Below are 23926 nucleotides of genomic sequence, written 5' to 3' on the forward strand. Positions count from 1 at the left end.
TTCTTGTATTCTGTACAAGTTTGTTCTTTTGGGACTTTTAGATTTCATTCCTTTTTAATGTCTTTAGCTGTCTAGAGATTCTTATTTTACAATGTCTATCCAGTTCCACTCTCTGAAGTTCCTGGGAGGGAAGCTATTCCCCTTATTTATTAACCTAATGATTGATTATTACACTGCTTGTACTAGTTCCTGGAAAGTTTCACAGCTCCCAATTATGAGTTTATCTACAGTGGGGTTTTGATATTTTTTGTCATTGGCTGAGGAAGGTCCCTTCAGAGAAGTTTGCCAGTTAAAACTGTTTTGCTGATTTAAGTAACTCTGGACCAAGATGAAGTAAAAATTTTAAACTCAATTCTATCTCATTTACTTTATGCTAGGACAGTATTGTTATTATGATTATTGATTTAAAATGTTTTTACAAAATAAAGGACATCATGGATATAGCTTAACACATACACACACACACACACACACACACACACACGTATATTTCACTGTACCCATAGGTCAGGTTTTGTTTGTTTGTTCTGTTACTAACCCATGTAATTAGGTAGATTTTTCTCCAATCCACCACTTATTAAAGGTTGTACCTCTTGGAACATATCTGTTTGATCCAAAATTATCAAAAGATTCATCACCAGCCCCACTGGATATTACAAATCCAATTTCTTCTATTCCTGAAGCTGATACCCATTTTCATTTGTCAGGGTTCGTGTTTCTCTTTCTTTGATTGTAGCTGATTTCTCTCAGAAGAAAGTATCATCTAACTGATGCTTGTTATATATTATCAGTGTTTCTAGTACCACACAACAAGGGGGTCTTGGAGTTTCTTGCTTACCAGATGGCCAGAATCAAATGCGTTTTAGCCTACACTGTACAGTTTCTATTGGACGCTGGGTGAGGAGCTCATGTTGGTGACATTTTGTTATATGTCACTTGACCAACGCTATGAGTACCATTTTTTTAGTACTAACGTTTTATTTTATTTTAAGATCTTATTTATTTACTCATGAAGAAGAAGGGAGACAGAATGAACCAGACATCACTCTGGTACATATGCTGCTGGAGGTTGAACTCATGCTTCAGAGTCCAAATGTTTTATCTACTGTGCCACCTCCCAGACCACAGTACTAACTTTTTACAGTTATTTTAGAAGGCACAAATAAATCATAGACATCTAACACTCAAGGAGCCTACAAGTATTTTTAAAGCTTATACAGTGGGGCTTGGGGGTGGTGGGGTGGTGCACCTAGTAGAGCGTACACATTACATTGCTCAAGGACCCAGGTTCCAGCCCTGGCTCCCCACCTGCAGGGGAAAAGCTACACAAGTGGTGAAGCAGGGCTGTAGTTGTTTCTCTGTATCTCTCCCTCTCTCCCCCTCCTCTCTTAATTTCTCTCTGTCTCTGATAGAAAATAAATAAATAAATTGATTGATTGATTACTGTGGTCTGAGAGGTAGTGCAGTGGATAAAGCATTGGACTCTCAAACATGAGGTCATGAGTTCAATCCCCAGCAGCACATGTACCAGAGTAATGTCTGGTTCTTTCTCTCTTTCTTCCTATCTTTCTCATTAATAAGTAAATAAAATATTTAAAAAATGAATGTTTTCTTTAAAAGCTTATATAGCTGGGGGTCGGGCAGTAGTGCAGTGGGTTAAACTCACATGGGACAAAGTGCAAGGACCAGCTAAAGAATCCCACTTCGAGCCCCGGCTCCCCACCTGCAGTGGAGTCGCTTCACAGGTGGTGAAGCAGGTCTGCAGATGTCTATCTTTCTCTCCCACTCTCTGTCTTCCCCTCCTCTCTCCATTTCTCTCTGTCCTATCCAACAATGATGATGTCAACAACAATAATAATAACTACAACAACAATAAAACAAGGGCAACAAAAGGGAAAATAGTAAAAAAAAAATTTAAAGCTTATATAGCGACATGATTTTCTCTTTGTTTCTTTCTGTTTTTTTTGGGGGGTAAGATAAGGCAGAGAGAGATTGAGAGAGGAGGGGGAAGCAGAGAGAGAAAGAGAAACACCTGCAGACTTAATCCACCACTGGTGAAGCTTCCCCCCTGCAGGTGGGGAGCAGGGGCTGGAAACCAGATCCTTGTGCATGGTGCTGTGTACATTTAACTGGATGTGCCACTACATGACCTCCAGTTAATGTTTGAATTTTAATTACCTATATAAAAGGTTAATACAGGATTAAAGGGAGTGTGTGTTTTAAACCTTAAGGGAAGGAGGCAGACTAGAGTGAAGAAAGAAAAGGGGTGCTAAAGAGAGAGGAAATGCTTTTTCTTTCTTTTTTTAAAATTAAATTTAGTTTTTATTATTGGATAGAGACAGAGAAGTTTAGAAGTGAGGGAAAGATAGAGAGACACTTGCAGCCCTGCTTCACTACTCATGAAGCATTCCCCCTGCAGGTGGGGACCAGGGGTTTGAACCTGCATCCTTGTGCATTGTAATGTGTGCACTTAACCAGGTGCGCCACCACCTGGTGCCAGGAAATGCCTTTTCATCTATTGTGCCTGACTTTTTTTTTATTTTAATTTTTTATTTAAGAAAGGATTAATGAACAAAAACATAAGGTAGGAGGGGTACAACTCCACACAATTCCCACCACCCAATCCCCATAACCCACCCCCTCCCATGATAGCTTTCCCATTCTCTAGCCCTCTGGGAGCATGGACCCAGGGTCGTTGAGGGTTGCAGAAGGTAGAAGGTCTGGCTTCTGTAATTGCTTCCCCACTGAACATGGGCGTTGACTGGTCGGTCCATACTCCCCGTCTGCCTCTCTCTTTCCCTAGTAAGGTGTGTCTCTGGGGAAGCTGAGCTCCAGGACACATTGGTGGGGTCTTCAATCCAGGGAAGCCTAGCCAGCATCCTGGTGGCATCTGGAACCTGGTGATTGAAAAGAGAGTTAACATATGAAGCCAAACAATTTGTTGAGCATGTGCCTGACTTTTTAAAAATCTTTATTGATTTATTATTGGATAGGAGCAGAGAAATTGAGAGGGGAGGAGGAGATAAAGAGACAGAGAAACATCTGACACCCTGCTTCACCACTCTTTTTTAATATTTATTTTATTTATTCCCTTTTGTTGCCCTTGTTGTTTTATTGTTGTAGTTATTATTGTTGTTGTTATTGATGTCATCATTGTTGGATAGGACAGAGAGAAATAGAGAGAGGAGGCGAAGACAGATGGGGGGAGAGAAAGATAGCCACTTGCAGACCTGCTTCACCACTTGTGAATCGACTCCCCTGCAGGTGGGGAGCCGGGGGCTCGAACTGGGATCCTTAGGCCAGTCCTTGTGCTTTGCACCACATGCGCTTAACCCTCTGCACTACCTCCCGACTCTCTTTTTCTTTTTAAAGATTTTATTTATTTATTAATGAGAAAGATAGGAGGAGAGAGAGAGAAAGAACCAGACATCACTCTGGTACATGCGCTTTATCCATTGTGCCACCTCCCACACCACTCTTTTTTTTTTAAGATTTTATTTATTTATTTTTATTTTTTTATATTTAGTTATTTTCCCCTTTGTTGCCCTTGTTGTTTTATTGTTGTAGTTATTATTGTTGTTGTAGTTGTTGGATAGGACAGAGAGAAATGGAGAGAGGAGGGGAAGACAGAGAGGGGGAGAGAAAGATAGACACCTGCAGACCTGCTTTACCGCTTGTGAAGTGATCCCCCTGCAGGTGGGGAGTTGGGGGGCTCAAACCCAGATCCTTACTCTGGTCCTTGCCCTTTGAGCCACCTGCACTTAACCTGCTGCGCTACCACCCAACTCCCAATTTTATTTATCAATGAGTAAGATAGCAGGAGAGAGAGAAAAGAATCAGATATTACTCTGGTATATGTGATGCTGGGGATTGAACATGGGACCTCATGCTTAAGGGTCCAATGCTTTATCCACTGCATCACCTCCTACATCACCTAACCTTCTTTTTTTTCTTCTTCATGGGGCATCACTTTTCCAGACCTTTTTTTTTTTTTTTTTCAGACAGAGAGCTGGAAAGAAAGATGCTGGGAGTCAGGTGGTAGTGCAGTGGGTTAAGCGCAAGATGCTGGGAGTCAGGCGGTAGTGCAGTGGGTTAAGCGCACGTAGCACGAAGCGCAAGGACCAACTGAAGGATCCCGGTTCGAGCCCCCGCTCCCCACCAGCAGGGGAGTCGCTTCACAAGTGGTGAAGCAGGTCTGCAGGTGTTTGTCTTTCTCTCTCCCTCTCTGTCTTCCCCTCTTTCCATTTCTCTCTGTCCTATCCAACAACGATGACATTAATAACAACAACAATAATAACTACAACAACAATAAAAAAACAAGAGCAACAAAAGGAAAAATAAATAAATAAATAAATAAATAAATAAATTTAAAAAAAGAAGGAAAGATGCCACTCCATTGAATGTTCCTCTAGTGTTATGGGGACACGGCTTGAACCTGTGCAGAGTGTATGATATAGCATGTGCACTGATCCAAGTGCTCTGTTCCAAGCACATTAATTCAGTTTCCAGGATTATTGCTGGGGCTCTGTGCCTAGACTATAAATCCACTGCTCCCGGAGGCCATTTTTTCCCATTCTGTTGCCCTTCTTGTTTTTATTGTTATTGTTGCCATTGCTGTTGTTGTTGTTGGATAGGACAGAGAGAAATCTAGAGAGGGGAAGACAGAGATGGAGAAAAGAAGATAGACACCTACAGACTTGCTTCACTGTGAAGTGATCCCCACCCTCAGGTGGGGAGCTGGGGACTCGAACTGGGGATCCTTAAGCCAATCCTTCCACTTGGGGCCATGTGCACCTATCCCGCTGCACTACCGCCGAGTCCCCTAATTCAGATATGTTGCTGACCACCCAACCTTGTTGTTTTTAGTCCTGTATCCTTTACTAAGTAACCTTAATCTAATTTTATAGTTGTAGTTCCCTGATATACACTGGAACTACCTCCTCTACCCATTGGATATCATCTAGATGTTTTATGGGCACTTCAAGAAAAAAATTTTTTTTTCCAATTTATCTTCAAGACTGGCCTCATCATTTCTTCTCCCAAATGACTTCCTCACGTATGTTTCAGTCTATGTGGCAGTAATAACTTCTTAATAATTCAAGCAAAAATATTGGCTATCACTCTGACTCTTTCCTCTTCCTCAAATACCAAGTACTATAATTTTTATCTCCTTCAAGCCTCATTTTTTTTCTCTCTACTGACAATTTCCGAGGATGTGTCAAATTTGCACTTTATCTTGAGTATCCAAAGTTCTTCAGAGTAAAGACTCAAGTGGCAAGGATAATAGATAAAGTCTTCAAGATCACCTTTGGTGTTCTTGCTCTTACCCTTCACCCTTATTCAAGTGCTGGGCATCTTGAAAAAGTCTTCCTTGGGAGTCCGCAGTGGGTTGAGTACACATGGTGCAAAGCACAAGGACCTGTGTAAGGATCTTGTTTCGAGCCCCCGGCTCCCCACCTGCAGGGGAGTCGCTTCACAAGTGGTGAAGCAGCTCTGCAGGTGTCTATCTTTCTTTCCCCTTCTCTGTCTTCCCCTCCTCTCTCCATTCTCTCTGTCCTATCCAACAATGATGACAACAGCAGTAGCAATAATAACTACAACAATAAAAAACAACAAGGGCAACAAAAGGGAATAAATAAATATTAAAAATTAAAATATATATTAAATAAAAAGAAAAGAAAGAAAAAGACTTCCTCTTGGTATTTTATTCTTGAGTTCCAATTACTTACCAGAGCTGGAATAAGCCATTATCTCTCTCGTTCATGACTTTACTTATGTTGATTTCTTATTTGTTTATTTATTAGAAAGATAGGAGGAGAGAGAGAAAGAACCAGACATCACTCTGGTACATGCGCTGCTGGAGATTGAACTCAGGACCTCTTGCTTGAGAGTTCATGCTTTATCCACTGCTCTACCTCCTGGACCACCTTTTGTTGATTTCTTTTAATTTAAATGACCTTCTCTTCTACCTCTGGCATTCTACCCTTTAAAACTTTGCTAACTCTGAACCTTCTTTCATCTGTTGTATACAGCCATCATCTCCTATAGTAAGCTTCCCCAGACCCCCCCTCCCTTCCCCCAGTTTCACCTCTATCTTTACTCTCCATTCCTGGTACTTATTGCAATTAAGTGGTCTTGTTCCCATAGTGACTGTAGATCCCTCTCTCCTGAGGCTATTAGTGTCTCAGTAGAAAGAGATTGCATACATCAGGATAACTCCAGGAGGCCAGTGAAAAGTGCAAGACAATTTTAAGGGGTAGGGCAAGAGCCCTAGGTCAGTAACAATGGAGTGGGGTACTCATTCTAACTCTAAATAGACAATGAAAGAGAGTGGTTATCAATGCTGGACAGAGAAAATAAGGTAGAATAAGTTACCAGGAGAGTAACAGTGGTCTGTATTTGAGACTGATTAAAGAAATCTTCCAGGGAGAAAAACATAACTATCCTGGCTTCATTCTCCTTTCTTCTGCTCACAACCATTCGAGGTTTCTCTATTGATTAGACCAGTCAGTGAACAGATGATACAGAAATAAGTGATCTTATAGCTCTGTCTGTCGACTTGTAAAGGTATAAAACTATAGAGTCAGTTTAGATAGAAGGAAATGAATTTTATCTAGGCAATTACACTTTAATGGAATTGTCTCTTTGTTCATTGGTATCCTTCATTAGACTGAGACTGTGGTCCCCTCTTATCTAAGTTTTCTTTTCCATAGTGTCAGTCAACTGTGGCCAACCACAGTTTGAAAATATTATCTACAGAATCAAATTTTGAGAGCCCACATTCACATATTTTAATTATAGAGTCATGCATATTATAATAATTGCCTTATATCATTATTGATATTAATCTCTTGCTGTCATAAATTATAAATTGAACCTTATTAAAGGTATACATGAAAGAAAAAAATATTCTGTATGACCTAGTAGTCTCCATGGTTTCAGGCATCTACTTAAGATCACAGAGCACACCCCCACCCCATGGATAAGAGGAGAACAACTATAGTTAAAGAGAGAATGCTTCCATTACCTTTGCAACTTTAGGATCTAATATATATGTGGACTGGGTAGTGGTGCACCTGGTTGAGCACACACACTACCATGTGCAAGAATCTGGGTTTGAGCCCCTGGTCTCTCCCTGCAGGGGGGGGAAGCTTCATGAGTGGTGAAGCAGTCCTACAGGTATTTGTTTCTCTTTCTCCCTCTTTATTTTTCCTTCCCAATTTCTCTCTGTTCTGTCAAATACAAAGAAAAGTAAGGGGGCAAAAAAGAAAAAGAAAAAAAAAAAAGGCTGCCAGAAGCCATGGATTTATTGTATACCAAGCCCTAGGGAAAACCTTGGTGGCAGTTAAAAAAAAAAAAAATATATATATATATATATATATCAGTTAATAAATGTTTATTACTTGATTCAGAGAATATGGTGAATTGGAGATTACTTTGAGTGCTGTATTTTCTAATTTTTCCACTAGCTTCTTAGAGTCTATGGGACAACACAGAACAGGACGAGTTCTGTAAGTTTCATTTTCTGATCAAAAAGAAACATTGTTTGGCCAAGGAGTTCTTTCAGTGCCCAAAAGAATTGGAATCAGTTATGTGACTGCCTTCCTAAGAGGCACTCAACTGCATTTTCACCAACAGGAAATGACAGGTGTAGAAGTATGTTTCATAGAGAGATTCAAAAAATATATTAGTCCTTGATAAACAATGACATGTTATTAAAAGTAAACCAAAGGTGAACTGAGCTAATGTGGCATACTTTGACTCATCTTGCAACATCTGAGCCCCAAGTGGTTAAGCTGTAGACTTTAAGCCTGATTTCCTCCAAAAAAAAAACACAAAAAAACCAAAAGCCTCTTCAGTTAAGACCTCCCCAGATGCACCACTCTTTCATGAGTCAACAGAGGAAAAAGGATCAATTGAAAAATTCAGAATCACTGAGGGATCATGGGTCCACTAGAGACTAGAAGCAGATCCAGACTAGAGACTGTGGAATCAAGCTTTCTTCATCCAATTCAAGCAGCTATGCTGGGAAGAACAAATACATCTTCTCTGTCAAATCTTTGAGATCTGTTAGGTTTTATAGTAGCAATTATTTCACTTTGATGAATATAGGTAAAATATATTCTAGATTATACAGCTGAATTTATTTTAACTTCTAGCATCATGTCATGTCTGCCATGATCCACAGCCTACACCACGTTCAGCTATTTTCATAAAAGTCCTTTCCAGGTTGAATTATGAGTCATTTTAAAATTATTATATTATTGTCTTCCACTGGGGAGATATTGCTTGGAGTGCTTCTTGGTTGGAAAATGACAGAAAATATGTCAAATTAATAATGTGCGAAGTCTTGTTTCAGGCATTAACTCTTTAGAGTGTCCCAGCAACTCTGAGAAATATGGACACAGTAGCCTTGATGTGGCAGGTGATGAAACTAAGTAGATTAAAATATAAAGTGGGAGAAACAACTAATATCCGAAGTTATTAGAAAATTAGGTGGAGGCCAGACACTGGTGCACCTGGTTAAGAGCACGTTAGGATGCTCAAGGGTTGAGTTTGAGCCCCTGCTCCTTATCTGCAGGGGGAACTCTTCATGAGCAGTGAGCAGGTCTGCAGGTATCTGTCTTTTTCTCTCTCTCTCTCTATTTCCCCTCCCCTCTCAATTTCCGTCTGTCCTGTCAAATAAAAATAGAAAGAAGGAAAAAGTGGCCACTGGGAGCAGTGGATTTGTAGTGCTGACATGGAGCTCTAGCAACAACACTAATGGCAAAATAATAATAATAATAATAATAGTAATTATTTAAAAAGGTGGAAGAATAATTCAGCCTGCCTGGCATTTGGTTTTAAGTGTTTAATTTTCTTTTTCTTTCTTTTTTTATAATTTCTACTTTTTAAAATATATTTTATTTATTTATTAATGAGAAACATAGGAGGAAAGAGAAAGAGCCAGATATCACTCTTGTACATGTGCTGCTGGGGATTGAACTCAGGACCTCACGCTTGAGAGTCTGATGTTTTATCCACTGCGCCACCAGTGTTTAACTTTCTAACTTTCTTATAACTTATGTCATTTTTTAAATTTTATTATTATTATTATTATTTTTTTTACTAGAGCACTGCTCAGCTCTAGCTGGTGGTGGTAGCGGGGATTGAACCTGGGACTTTGGAGCCTCAGGCATAAGACTCTCTTTGCATAACCATTATGTTATCTACCCCTGCCATAAATTATGTCTTTATACATAACAAAGCATTTTATTTAATTTAAGACAGTAGCAATTTAATTTAAGACAGTAGCAATCATTTATTGTGTTCACAGAAATTAGACTGTGAAAACACAAACAGTTGGGGGTGAGAGTAGGACTGGAGCAATCAACTTCTTTAGGTTTCTCTCTGTAGTTTGATCTCTCTCAATGACAGTCCAGGGTAACCATGGCTGCTGAAGATTTCTAGAGTGGAGAGACGGACGGAAGGAGAAACTATTGCCTTATCACCTAACCTTGGAAGAATGCTATGGAGTGTTAATTCCATATCAGTTTCTTAGATGCAAACCGCTCAAAACCATTCATATTTATTGGAGAAACTGTAGACTCCATTTGCCACCAAAGCTATTGTTGGGCTTGGTACTTGTATGAGGATCCACTACTACAGGTGACTATTCCCTTTCTCCCCCTTTTATTTTTATTTTATTTGATAGGAAAGAGAGAAATTGAGAGGTATAGGAGAACTAGTGAGGGAGAAAGAGAAATACCTACAGCATTACTTCACAAGCACACTGCTTCACTACTTGTAAAACTTGCCCCCTGAAGGTGGGGACCAGAGACTTGAATCCAGGTCTTTGCACATGGCAAAAGGTACACTCTACAAGGTGCACCAGTACACAGTCCCTTGGGTCTACTTCTTGATTTGAGTTTTCAGAAACTGTTTGAAAATGCTACATTTCCCCCCACTATAATGGTTTTATCTTAATTAGCACACTCACAAAGCTCAGTGGTGAGTGACACATCCAAAGTTATTCAAATGCTGAATAGTTCTCTTAATAGTAGATCCCAAAACTGTGATTGTCTTTTCACTACCCCCAGGAAATCATCCAAGAACAGCTTGTCAATAAGGGTAGGTAAGACATATTCATCTTTAGACAAAGTCATTCTTCCTCTTTGGTGTGGACTTACTGCGTAGGAAAAATATCACCCAAAAAAGCAGTTATCACCCAAAAAAGCAGTTATCCATGAGCACTTTCCAAATTCTCCCCAACATCTGTGGTTTAGACCCCCTCCCCTTCTCAACAGATGTATTCATTTGCATTTTCTGCAGATGAATCATTTTTTTTCTTGTTATTTTTGACTGTTTTTCTCATTTCCTAAGATCCTTTTGTATTAATTCTCAAACCCACTACTTAGGCTAACATCATCTCCCAATTTGGAGCCTTTCCTTGATTCCACCATCATGAATTCATACCACTTCTGTGGGTCATTAAATAAAATATTTTTTTTAAATGTATTTCATTTTTTAATGAGAAATACAAAGAGAAAGATACAGAGAGAGACCAGAGCACTGCTCAGCTTTGACTTATGGGGGTGCTAGAGATTGAATCTGGGACCTTAGAGCCTCAGGAATGAATCCTTCTTTGCATAACCATTATGCTGTCTCCCCAGCCCTAAACTGTTCTCTAAGAGAACAGTCTGATATTGCTACCCCTCATCTTGGATGGAGCTTGAAGGAATCATGTTAAGTGAGATAAGTCAGAGGAGGAGGAGGAGGAAGAGGAATACGGGGTGATCTCACTTGTAGGTGGAACTTAAATGAAAACAGGAAGGGAAAATACAAAGTAAAACTTAGACTGGGCTTGGTGTATTGCACCAAAGCAAAAGACTGCGGAAGAATGGCAAAGAGGGAGTGGGGGTGGGGATGGAGGCTTTTGGGTTCCTGATGCATGATGGTGGAAAAGGAACTAAATTAGGGGTGAGAATATTTTGCAGACACCTATCATGGTGAGATGAGAACTTTTACCAATGTGTCAATAACTACTGTAAATAAACCATTACTCCTGCTCAGAAAATGGATTAAAAAAAAAAAAAGACAATCAGACAAATGGTTGGAGAAGCACATTTTTTCCCTCCTAAGATGCCAAAATCTCTATGGTTTAAAATATCTGTTGAACCAGAAAGAGTTTAAATTCTCTTGCTCTAGACAATCTGGGAATTTGAACAGTGATGTACATCTAAACTCTCAGCAAGTTCACAGAAATAGTTTAAAAAAAATATTTTTTATGGGGGTCGGGCGGTGGCGCAGTGGGTTAAGAGCATGGCGGTGAAGCAGGTCTGCAGGTGTCTATCTTTCTCTCCCCTTCTCTGTCTTCCCCTCCTCTCTCCATTTCTCTCTGTCCTATCCAACAACGAATTGCGTCAACAAGGGCAATAATAATAACCACAACGAAGCTACAACAAGGGCAACAAAAGGGGGAAAAAAAATATGGCCTCCAGGAGCGGTGGACTCATGGTGCAGGCACCGAGCCCAGCAATAACCCTGGAGGAGGAAAAAAAAAAGAAATTTTATTTATAAAATGGAAACACCGACAAGACCATGTGATAAGAGGGGTACAATTGCACACAATTCCCATCACCAGAACTCCGTATTTAATCCCCTCCCTTGATAGCTTCCCTATTCTTTTTTATTATTGTTATTTTTTATTTATAAAAAGGAAACATTAACAAAACCATAGGATAAGAGAGGTTCAACTCCACACAATTCCCACCACCAGAACTCCGTATCCCATCCCCTCCCCTGACAGCTTTCCTATTCTTTATCCTTCTGGGGGTATGGACCCAGAGTCATTATGGGGTGCAGAAGGTGGAAGGTCTGGCTTCTGTAATAGCTTCCCTGCTGAACATGGGCTTTGGCAGGTTGATCCATACTCCTAGCCTGTCTCTCTCTTTCCCTAGTGGGGCAGGTGGGATTCCAGGACACAATTGTGGGGTCATCTGCCCAGGGAAGTCAGGTTGGAATCATGGTAGCATCTGGAACCTGGTGGCTGAAAAAGGGTTAAGAAATAAAACAGAGTGGTCCAAGAGGTGGCGCAATGGATAAAGCATTGCACTCTCAAGCTTGAGGTCTTGAGTTTGATCCCTGGCAGCACATGTACCAGAGTGATGTCTGGTTCTCTCTCTCCCTCTCTCTCTCTCTCTCTCTCCCTCTCTCCCTTCCTGTCTTTCTCATAAGTAAATAAAACCTTTAAAAAAAATTATAAAGCAGAACAAATTGTTGACTAATTGTGAACCTAAAGGCAAGAGTATTGCAGATGAACATTTGGGGTCTCTGTTCTGGAAAAAGCTAGTAGATCTATTTTAGGTATCTATTTTCAAGGGACCCATGACTTTACCAGAGAAACTGTTTTTATAATCCTAGGTAGCAAGGTAAGAGTTTGTCCGTTTGGGGATCTACAGTAGTCCCTACCAGATTTTATTCGTTCTGTTCCCACAGATTCCCCGTCACCAAAGGTTTGGTGGAAACATGGGGTAAGACAAAAAGAGAAAGGATCTAGGCCTCCAGCCACCATGGAGTTTCTGAATAGAACAGCACAGTCCTAAAACCTAAAATGCAAGCTAGATAGGCAGCGGGAGATTTTCCAAGAACCACATTCTGAACAGGGAAAGCAGGTAGGTTAAATTTAATGATGCGTTCTAGCACTATCATTTGAGCATGTAGTTAAAACACAAAGAGTCACAAGGTATTTTTCACTCTATTTGAGTACTCTCTTGGAAGTCAATGTGTTTTGCATACACTTCATGAGGAGCTAGCCACATGTCAACTCATCAGTGGTTGGATACCTTGTTGGCTCAAAGCCTTTGTTGCTTCCTTGGATCTGTGAGACCCCTGTCCTTTCTTCCCTGGTTGCATACTTTACCTTTCAGAGCTCAGCTCAAAACACGTGACCTGGAGAGTCACTCCACCCATCTAATCCAGCCCACCCCCACTCCCCAGCTCTTCGTTCTCTATACTGCTGTCTTATTTCATTGTCTCTGTAGAACTTGTCTTTTCTTTTTTTTTTTTTAATATTTATTTTATTTATTTATTCCCTTTTGTTGCCCTTGTTGTTTTTTATTGTTGTAGTTATTATTGTTGTTGTCGTTGTTGGATAGGACAGAGAGAAATGGAGAGAGGAGGGGAAGACAGAGAGGAGGAGAGAAAGATAGACACCTGCAGACCTGCTTTACCGCCTGTGAAGCGACTCCCCTGCAGGTGGGGAGCCGGGTTTCGAACCGGGATCCTTATGCCGGTCCTTGTGCTTTGCGCCACCTGCGCTTAACCCGCTGCGCTACAGCCCGACTCCCTGAACTTGTCTTTTCTAACTATGATCTCATTTGCTTACTCGCTTGTCTGTCTTCCCCACCAGGACTTAAGTTTCACGTGGACAGGTACTTAAAAAAAAAAAAAGACAAAACTGTTTGGGCTCTGTGATTTCTGCGTGCTTAGGACTGTGCCTGGCTCACACTCACACTGGACGTTCATTACACCAGGAGTCACATTTCTCTTAACATTCAGCCCAAAGGGGCAGAATAGCGGCGTGTCACAGGTGGGGCGCCCCCGCAGCAGGCGTAGGTGTGTGCGGGGGTGTGCGCGGTAGAGCGCGCCAGCGAGCCGCGAGCGACCGGGGAGGAGCCGCGAGCGCTGCGCAGAACCAGCAGCACCGCCCGTGCACTTCGGAGGTGGGTGGGCCACAGAGCTAGCCCGCCCGCGGGGTCCCCATTGGCCGCTCGCCGGTCGCCCTCCGCCCAGAAGGCGGTGAGGGGCTCGAGGGGGGCTGCCTGCTCCGAAGTGGCATCGGGAGAACCCGGCCGAGCCGACGCCTGGGCGGACTCGCTCGCTCCCAGCGCCCCCGCCGCCGCCCGCCGGTCTCCGGCGTGGCGCCCCCGGTCGGGCTCCGGAGGGACGCGGGCAGCTCCCGGGCGCCCGGGTGAGTGGCCGCGCGCGGCTCGCAGGCTTCTCCCGGGTCCCGCCGCCTGCTTTTGCTTTCGCTGCCGCCGCGCGGTGGGGTTTACCCGGGTAACGCCGGGAAGGCCAAGGTGCGGGGGACTTGATTGCGAGGGTGGGGTGGAAGGGGGAGAGTGGGGGCCACTCCCACCCAGAAGAAGCCCCTGGCCCTGCGGGCCGGGTGGGAACAGGTGGCGCTGGCCAGGCCGGGCGCTTTGTGTTAGGGCATGGAAACTGCGAGCCGGCGGCCGCGCCTCCCTCGGCCGCTCCCTTCTCTCCCCTGCTCCCCCGGGTGGCCGCACGCCGGGTCGACCGGGTAACGGAGCGGGAGTCGCTTGGAATGTGCCTCTGGGGACAGCCTGACTCGAGGGAGGAGGGGGGTGACCACGACGGCCGAGAGGTGCGGGATCCTAGGGGTGGCGCGAGGGCTGCACCGCAGCCGCAGGCTGGCGAGGGACGCGATGCTATTTCGGCCGGGCGCGCTCCGCCCGGGCGAGGGCTTCATTCTTCCGCCGCGCCCCTGGAGGTGGGGAGCTGGGTGGGCGTGTGTGCAGAGAAAGGGGGAGGCGGGCAGGCCAGTCACTTCCGGAACTGGTTCTGATCCGTGGCTCAGCGCGCCGCTTTCCGCGACCTGGACCCCTGGGTGCGGTGAATTAGACCCCCGTGGGCGCGCCCCTGCCATGCGGGCCTTGGGCGACCCTGACCCGGGTTTAACAAAGGGTGTTCTTCCCCACCCGGCGGGGAGGGAGGGAATGCGACGGCCTGGTCTGCAGCCTTGAACTCTTAGCTCTGGGGAGGTGCTTCCTTTAATGGCTTGCATTATTATTATTATTATTATTATTATTATTATTATTATTATTAGCATTGCTTTTAATTATTATTAATTATTATTATTATTATTTTTGTAAGGTCTAGAGACTGATGTATGAGGGGCCCACGGAAGCGCAGAAACGTTGGTGATGGTTTGGAAAGCGGAGCTGAAGTGCGCTGGGCTTTGGTGAGACTTGACAGTTTATCATGACCGTGTTCAGGCAGGAAAACGTGGATGACTACTATGATACCGGCGAGGAACTTGGCAGGTACTGAGAGTGTCTGAAGCACAAGCTACTGGGTTTGCGGGGATGCATACTATTGGGAGTAGTGGGCGGTAAACAAATACAGTTTGAATCAGGCATCTCCTTAGTCCTTCCAGGAGATGAGCAAATTATAGAGAAAAGAGTTACTAATTCTGCCCAGGATAAGGACCAGAAATAAACCACATAACCCAGGGAAGTGGGAAGTGGAAGGGAGACGGGCTTCAACATTAGAGTATGATACAGAGTGTATTGATCAAGAAAAACCCTTAGACAAAAAACAGATTTAGTAGTCTGCAGTAACTGGTCAGCTCTTGCCTTTCCAGACAGCTGACAGTGTCTTAACAGAAACTAAGACACAACTGCAACTGAATTAAGGTGAAAGTTACACATAAAAATACAAACTAAATGACTTTTAAAATCCTAGTACCTTTATCTTAAGGTTCAAAGTAGCATGAGCGATTGTTGCTGCTGTAGGTCATAAATGGAGGGAGACTTGCCAGACTTTGATATTGCATTGGAGATTTTGAAGCTTCCTGGAATTTAATTGTCCATTTGGTGTTAGTGACTGCCTTGTTTTCATTCATTATGTTGATTGAGGGTCTAATATGGCTATCTGGATTCAAAGCATACCTTCCATTGCTGTGCAAGCTGTATTTCTGACAATGTAAAGTCTTTCAGTTTCTGTGTGAACAAAGAATGGTTTCTTTAGGGGCTCCTAAGGGATGGATGGGTTCCCCTTAGACTGGTTATTTAACAGGATGTATGGAGTTCTGGTCGAGTCTTAGCCAAAAGTACAGTTTCACACTTAAATTTAAATTCAGCATAAATAATATGTGCTTGTGCAATGAGTATATTTGTATTGTGAGTAAAGTAGACAGAAGGATGATTGAACAAACAAGTAAAATTATGTGTTTATGTAAGTGTATCAGAATAGGTATTTTTCCACGCATACCTGATAATCCAGATTCATGGCTTCATGAAAAGGAAATGAAGGAACACCCACACCTTAGAGTACTTCATCAGAATTATGAAAGTTAAGCTTAACTAAGAAGAAAAAAAAGTTCAATAGTAGTATGGAGTGAAAAAAAATCACTGTGTCAGAATATTCCTGTGTATGTATAGTAAGGACTCATTCTCACTTGGGGATCTGTGTTTAGAAGGAGCTTCGGACTTATTGAAGATTTACTGAGTGAAAAAGTGAGAAGGAAAGCTCTCAAAAATCATATTTTATGGTTATGTTTAAGGTTAAGGTTTAAGAGTATGTGGTAAAGATACTTGTTTAACTAGAAATTAAAGTTCTTTGGTTCCTGTGGTTTTCAGTATGAAGAGTGGTAGATGGAGCTTTCCTTTGGGAATAGGGAAAAAAAAACAGTTAGGAAATTCTGGATCTTGGTTGGTAGCACACCTGGTTGAGTGCACATGTTAACAGTGCTCAAGGACCTGGGTTTGAGTTCCTAGTCCCCACCTGCAGGGGGAAAGCGTTGCAAATGCTGAAGCAGTGTTGCAGGTGTCTCTCTATCACCCCCTTCCCACTCTATTTCTGGCTGTCTTTATCTAATAAATAAAAGAAAAACTTCTTAATTCTACCTGCATGGTGTGACCTGTTCAAATATAAATTGCCTTATAAAAAGAAATTGGATGTGATGATTGATTGATAGATTAAGTAAATTTATTTTCATTAAGATATTTTGGTAGAATTATGTGCTAAAAGAAAGGAAAAGTGGAGAAAGAGGAGAGGAGAGGAAGAGAAACTACATGGCTACATGGCTAGTGAGTTTGTGATCTTTACGTCGTGAGCATGATGTCTAACCCGTTGCCTCCTAAGAGGGTTGGGGAGCTCATTTGTCATTAGCATTTTCCTCTGATTTTGGTTCTATTTATATTTCCATATATAACCTTTCTCCCCCCCCCTTACACCAGACAACTTGACAGACTTATTGAATAATTTAATTTATGTGACCTGTGAATTTGAATTCAGGAAGTGCTTTGAAAAAAAAAAAGCAGCTGGGAGTTGTGATTTTCTTGAAAAAAAATACACATATCTGTCTATCTGGTATCACTGCTCTTCTTTATGTCTAAAAATGGGGTAAGTGGTAGATTTGGGGGAAGTTTTCTTCAATTCACGGGACTTATGTTTTGCCATTACCTGAAAGTAAGTCTGAATATAGGGTAGGCATCTAGGAACCATGTGACTTGTGCCACTGAGAGAAGACTGGGAGAAGAGGCAGGAGTTTAGTGGCAGAAAATGGAAATGGGCAGGCAGATGCTCAGTGTCCATGCAAGGCGGTTGTAAGACAGTAGTTATAAGTAGATAAACATCTGGAATTGAAGACTTTACCCACTTATCTTTAGTAGTCATCTAAATAATAGCGCCATTCTTTATAAGTGCACTTTAACAAAGTCCACAACCCAAGGAGGGAAGGCGGATTTTTTAAACAAGCCAAATACATCATTTCTGTTATTGTTACTTTACATTTAGGAAAACAGGATGTATGTGCAAGTGTGTGTGTGTGTGTGTGTGTGTGTGTGTGTGTGTGTACACGTACCCAGGACTGCAGTCAGCTATGAAGAACTTCATTCTGGGATATTCTGATGAATTTAGTAGTGATAGGACAGACTACTGCACTAAAATACCCTGCCCAGATTTTGACTCTGTAACTTGCGAGCTTTATCACCATCTGCAGGTAGATCATTTACCCACTCTGACCCCGAGGCGGATCTTCATCTATGAAGTGAGAGGACTTGTGTTTATTTCATGGCTCTTGTGAACATCAAGTCATCTAGTGCATGAAGAAGTATTTTATCTACAGCAAAGAGTTAAAAAAAACAAACCTAGATCTCATCAGAAGACTGACTGAGACGTGTGGGTGTTCCAGGCAGGCTATTAATGTGTCCTGAAACTCAATATTCTTTTAAAGTTTCTGTTTACTAATTTTGGAGAGGGAGGCCCTGTTGTGGGGAAAGGGTCACCGGGAAGCCAATGCTGACAGGACTGGTCTCCACTCTGATTCTCCATGATGGAGCTCTGGCCTTGAAGCTGCTTACCCTGCAATGGGAACTCAGTCCCTGCAGTAAACAAGACCGTCTTCTCTTTTGTATTGCCTGCCATCTTCAGGGTCCTGCTGTGAATCCCTAGAGGCTGAACAAAGAACTGCTTCCATCAGTCTAGGTCTCTGGGAGGATTTTTTAGAAATGCAGATTTTTTTCCCTTTGCTGTTTAACTTGGGCCCTCTAAGTGCCCCAGGGAGACTTAACTTCCTTATCAGTTGGCATATGGGCCAACTGCCGGCTGGTTTGTCCCACAATCACTGCTCTTACAGGGACAAGTCAGCCTTGGCTCAAGTTCAGTCTAACCTGTGAGACTTCTGAGCACCTTTCTGAACAGTCTTCAGCTTGACTGAAGACTGACCTTTCCTCTTCTGCAGTCTGCCCTCACATGATCCTAAGAACTGTGTCCTACCTCCTAAAAACATCTCTCTACAGTGATTTCTCCCATTAAGAATCTAATAATCTGAGTCATTCCCATGGTCCTTGATAAGTGCCTCGCTGCTTTCCTGCTTTGTGTTATTAATCTTTGCTCCTTGCAGCCAGTTTAAAAGTTCCTTTAAGGGATGCTCTGTGGACCTCTAGCCCAGGGTGTGTACTATGTTAGTGTTAGATAATGCTGGGCAGAAGTTTGACGGAAGACTGACCACATTACTGCAGGCAGGCAGGTGCAGTGTTCAGAACAGAATGGATGCAGATTCTGATTCTAATAGGGAGGCAGTATGTTGTGTGGACAACCAGAGCACACTCATTTGGGAAGTAGGGAGACATCTACCTTTAGAAGGTGTTGTGAAAATCAGAAACGGTGTCTGTAAACATCTGACGCATAGTCACTGCCTAGGATATTGTCGTATGCTTTACATTGGCTTGTTCTAGCCCTCCCCCTCCAAGAGAATTGGATGAGTCCTGTTAATTTCGCGGGCCTGCTTGGCCCCGCCCCAAGGGACCCTGGGAGAGGGTTCCGGAGTCCGAGAGTTCCTGAGTTCCCCAGTGACAGAGTTCCTGGGTTCCTGAGTTCCCCAGTGACAGAGTTCCTGAGTTCCGGAGTTCGAGAGTGCGAGAGTGCGAGAGTGCGAGAGTTTCTGAGTTCGAGAGTAAGGGAGAGGGTTCCTGAGTTCCAGAGTAAAAGAGAGAGTGCTTGCGCCGCCGCAAAGAGACAGCAGAGTTCTGTTTGGTGATTAGTTTGTCTTAGTTTGTGAATCGTTGTTCCTTAATAAAGAAATACAGCTGCCCTGCCCAGCCGTTGTCTCCGCGTCTCTGTTCACCACCGTGAAGCCAGCCCGGCCAGCTGGAGCCGTCCGGAAATTTTAACAACAGGATATTATTTTTAATGACCTGTTTTCTCCCTCACAGCATTTATCACATGACATAGTCATTATTTGTTTGATTACCTGCTTTTCCCACAGGTTGCCACAGGATTGTGACCTTGGACTTGCTCATTATTATTATTACTATTTATCTCGTGCTTGATTAGATGCATGGTACTTAGTAAGTGCTCAGTATATGATTGCTGGTTGAATAAATGGTATAATGTATGTAAAATATCAGGAATCCACATATGCACAGGTATCCAGATGTCTCTATACATATGGCCCTTAATAAACAGTGACTCTGGTAGAAGTGTACTTGGGATATTCGAGACTACAGTCATACCAATAAAAGCTGCGTGTGCTTTTGTGGGACTGAATGATATTGTTCATAGCAGCCAAAATTTCCAAGCACAAGATCCCTTTTTTAAACACAGCATGGTGGCACTTTAAATATTTTACGTTGGTTTGGATGTTCGCTGGGAGCTAATAATTCAAGTTGAAAGCAACTTTTATTTTGGCATAAGATCCATAGGCATTGTAGTTGAAGAAAGGAATTGTAGTGGGCTCTGGAAGTCTAAGCCCATCTTTTCAGTTCGTTTGCTGTGGATTGCAGAGGTGAGTCCCAAGAATAGTGCAATCAGGTGCAGATGGGAGCAGGAGAGGCTTTCAGCTTGTTTTCTTTTTGGTAGTGTGAATCCGCAGGCTCACGAGGTGGACTAACGGACTAATGAGGTCATCCTGGATGGCTGTGTTGATTGTGATTTTATTCTTTGCATTTCTGCTTCCTCATACCCTCAGATGTTTCCTTCGATAGGAAGGGCTGCAAAATTTTAAGAAAGATAAAGCTCAAAATATATGTATTAGAGCTAACGTCAGTGAAGTTAAAGTCCTGTGCGTTTTGGGAAGATCTACAGCCTTCTAGGATGTAAAGGCATGATAGTTGTGAATGGTAGTTTGATTAGTTGCTTGTTTTCTAGCATTCACCATGTGTCTCTGGATTTGTGGACAGGTATAAGCTGGGTTTCATGGGGCCAGGAATGCTGGGGGTTGAGATACTTAAGAGACGGGGAAGCCAAGGATCATTGAACCTGACTTCTTGGGGCTCCTATTTCCTTTTAGACTTATGTCTCATCCAGTGACACAGAGACCCCTGCAAAACCATAAATAACCTGCGGTAAACTTCGTGGAGATGAATGTTCAGGTTAATTTCATTAGTTCCATGTAAGTGTTCTAACAGAAGAGTCTACACTGTCAGACAGGTCTTCTTGTCTCCCCCACAAAATTGTGACTTCTTGAAGACAAAGATAATTTTCCTTCCAGGAGGTGAAGGGATGGAGAAGCAATAATGTTTTCTGCTGGGAGCTCTGGGAGATGGTGTGGTGGGTCAAGGTCAAAGTTACCTTTGCCTGACCATTGTGAAAATCCCCTGGTTTCTTGCAGGGAAATGTACTAGATGTTCTCACATTTAATTTAAGCCAACTGCTTTGTGTTCCTTACCTAACTGGGGATATTGTATAAAAGGAATAAAAGGTGATTAAAAATCATTTATTTCTAAAAAAAAAATCATTTATTTCTTTTTTATTAAAAAAATATTTATTTATTTATTTTTGCCTCCAGGGTTCTTTCTCGCTGGGGCTCCGTGCAGGCACTATGAACCCACTATTCCTGGGGGCTGTTTTTCCCTTTTGTTGTCCTTCTTGTGGCTGTTATTGTTGTTATAGCTGTCGTTTTTGGACAGGGTAGAGAGAAATGGAGAGAGGAGGGGAAGACAGACAGGAGGAGAGAAAGATAGACACCAGCAGATCTGCTTCATTGCTTGCGAAGTGACCCCGCCTGCGGGTGGTAAGCTGGGGGCTCGAACAGGGATCCTTATACGGGTCCTTACACTTTGCGCCATGTGTGCTTAACCCACTGTGCTACTACTGCCCAGCATCCTAAAAATCCTTTCTAAGGGGCCAGGTGTTGGCACACCTGATTGAGTGCACATGTTAAAATGCACAAAGACCCAGTTCGAGCCCCCGACCCCACCTGCAGAGGGAAAGCTTTGCAAGTGGTGAAGCAGATCTGCAGGTGTCTCTCTGTCTCTCTCCCTCCCTATCTCCCCCTTCCCTCTTGAATTCTGGCCGTCTCAATCCAATAAATAAAGTTAAGAAAAATGAAAAAAAAGAAAATTATTTTTAAAAAATATTTTTATTTATTTATTGTCTTTTGTTGCCCTTGTTTTCTTGTTGTAGTTATTGTTGTTGTTGTCATTGTTGGATTGGTCAGAGAGAAACAGAGAGAGGAGGAGAAGACAGAGATGGGGAGAGAAAGATAGACACCTGCAGACCTGCTTCACCACCTGTGAAGTGACTCCCCTGCAAGTGGGGAGCCGGGGGCTTGAACCGGGATCCTTATGCCGGTCCTTGCACTTAGTGCCACCTGCGCTTAACCTGCTGCATTACCGCCCGACTCCTGAAAATAATTTTTTTATATTGAGAGGACAGAGAGAAATTGAGGGGGTAGGGGAAATAGAGAAAATCAGATACCTATAGCACTGTTTCACTGCTAGTGAAGCTTCCCCTCTGCAGGTGGGGACTGGGGGCTTGAACCCAGGTCCTTTGTGTGGTAACATGCTCAACTAGGCATGCTACCACCCAGTCCCCATAAAATGTAATTTTATTTTATTTGTAAAAATATTTTATTTTAATGAAGGAAGGGGTGGGCAGAGAAAGGCGGAGGCATCCTGAGACCAGAGTATTGCTCAGCTCTGCCTTATTGTGGATTGAACCTGGAATCTTGGAGCAGAGCCTCAGGCATAAAAGGCTTTTTTTAAAAAAAGAATTATTTATTTATTTATTCCCTTTTGTTGCCCTTCTTGTTTTCTTGTTGTAGTTCTTGTTGTTGTTATTGATGTCGTTGTGGTTGGATAGTACAGAGAGAAATGGAGAGAGGAGGGGAAGACAGAGAGGGTGAGAGAAAGATAGCTGCAGACCTGCTTCACCGCTTGTGAAGCAACTCCCCTGCAGGTGGGGAGGCGGTGGCTTGAACCAGGATCCTTACGCCTGTCTTTGCACTTTGCGCCATGTGCACTTAGCCCGCTGTGCCACTGACTCCCAAGGCTTTTGTATAACTATTATGCTCTCTCCCCACCCGTTTCCTGGTCATGAGACAAAGTCACCCACTAGTGGGAGGGGCGTGACTTCTTTGGGTAAAGAACAGTTTAGACAACTAGAAGCATGAATGATCAAGTTTTCCTTTCTCATTTCGTTCGTCTGGCCAGTGTTTAGACTGGCAGGTGGCTTTCTTCATGCAGCTGGTCAGTAGGTGGCCAGAGCTGGAGGGGGAACACTGGACAGGACTGTTTTCGTTTTTGGTCATTGAGTTCTCTGCACTTACTTAATGATTTTCCTTTCTTTTTTTTTTAATATTTATTTTATTTATTTATTCCCTTTTGTTGCCCTTGTTGTTTTATTGTTGTAGTTATTATTGTTGTTGTCGTTGTTGGATAGGACAGAGAGAAATGGAGAGAGGAGGGGAAGACAGAGAGGAGGAGAGAAAGATAGACACCTGCAGACCTGCTTTACCGCCTGTGAAGCGACTCCCCTGCAGGTGGGGAGCTGGGGTTCGAACCGGGATCCTTATGCCGGTCCTTGTGCTTTGTGCCACCTGCGCTTAACCCGCTGCGCTACAGCCCGACTCCCAATGATTTTCCTTTCTTGGAAGCCAGATAACGTTGCTCTTCAGGAGAGATGATTTGGACAGCTATCTAATGTCTCTCCATGTCTCTATCTGGGCTAGAGAGAATGGTTAGGAATAAACAATAATCACTTTATGGAAAGTTTTGATTTTCACCCTAGCCCAGGGCTAACACTTGGAGCAGACACTTGATTACACACGGGACCTTCTTGCCTTTTCCAAATGGCCCGCACCTTGCAGTTATGAATGGTGCTAGTCTACACCACAGTTGCTCCCCAGTCCCAAAGTTAATAATTTAACTTTTTAGAAAGTTCACAGAACACACTCATTATTATTTAACCTCTGAGTAATGTAACATGTAAAAGTCTTGGCTCTGCTCAGTAGGACCAACCCCCCCCCCCCCATGATAAAAGTTTTCTGGGTTTGTTAAGTGGCTCTAGTCTGTCTGGTTTAGGGCCAGTGTGTGATGGGTTGTGACTTTGTGTCGATACTTGACTATTCCTGCTTTGATTTGTTGTAAATGATCAAAACGAAACAACATCTTTCAGGCTTGAGGGAGATTATGTGAAAATATAATTATAGTAAATTTATTTTATCACTGTTAACATTCTAAATCAACTTTCTTAAATTTGCAGTTAGTAGAGGGAAAAAGACTGACAGTTCAGTTTTTCTGCATCATCTAACTGAAATGGGTTTTAAGTAACTTTGTCTAATTAATCTTTCCTAGGGAAAACAAAAAGTGTACAAAAAACAGAAAGCTTTTGTTTCATACAATTTGAGCTTTCATACGCTAAAAGGGTTTTTACAATGAAAACCGGTCTGACACCTAAAATCGTTTGTGTCTTATTT

At 42.7% G+C, this 23926-nt stretch overlaps 1 protein-coding gene across 7 annotated transcripts in view; it reads left to right on the forward strand.

The window, feature by feature from the left end:
* The first annotated feature begins 13611 nt into the window (after positions 1–13611).
* DAPK1 (death associated protein kinase 1) overlaps positions 13612–23926 on the forward strand; it is a 205484-nt gene continuing 195169 nt past the window's right edge. The window contains exons 1-2 of one of the 7 annotated variants that reach the window (XM_060200469.1): positions 13612–13703; positions 14878–15047. In XM_060200469.1, the coding sequence (XP_060056452.1) occupies positions 14986–15047 (62 nt within the window). In that variant the 5' untranslated portion in view covers positions 13612–13703; positions 14878–14985. The other 6 variants (XM_060200466.1, XM_060200465.1, XM_060200467.1 and 3 more) reach the window with 6 other exon arrangements.

This window comes from Erinaceus europaeus, chromosome 10, assembly GCF_950295315.1.
Source record: "Erinaceus europaeus chromosome 10, mEriEur2.1, whole genome shotgun sequence".
NCBI classification, from domain to species: domain Eukaryota; kingdom Metazoa; phylum Chordata; class Mammalia; order Eulipotyphla; family Erinaceidae; genus Erinaceus; species Erinaceus europaeus.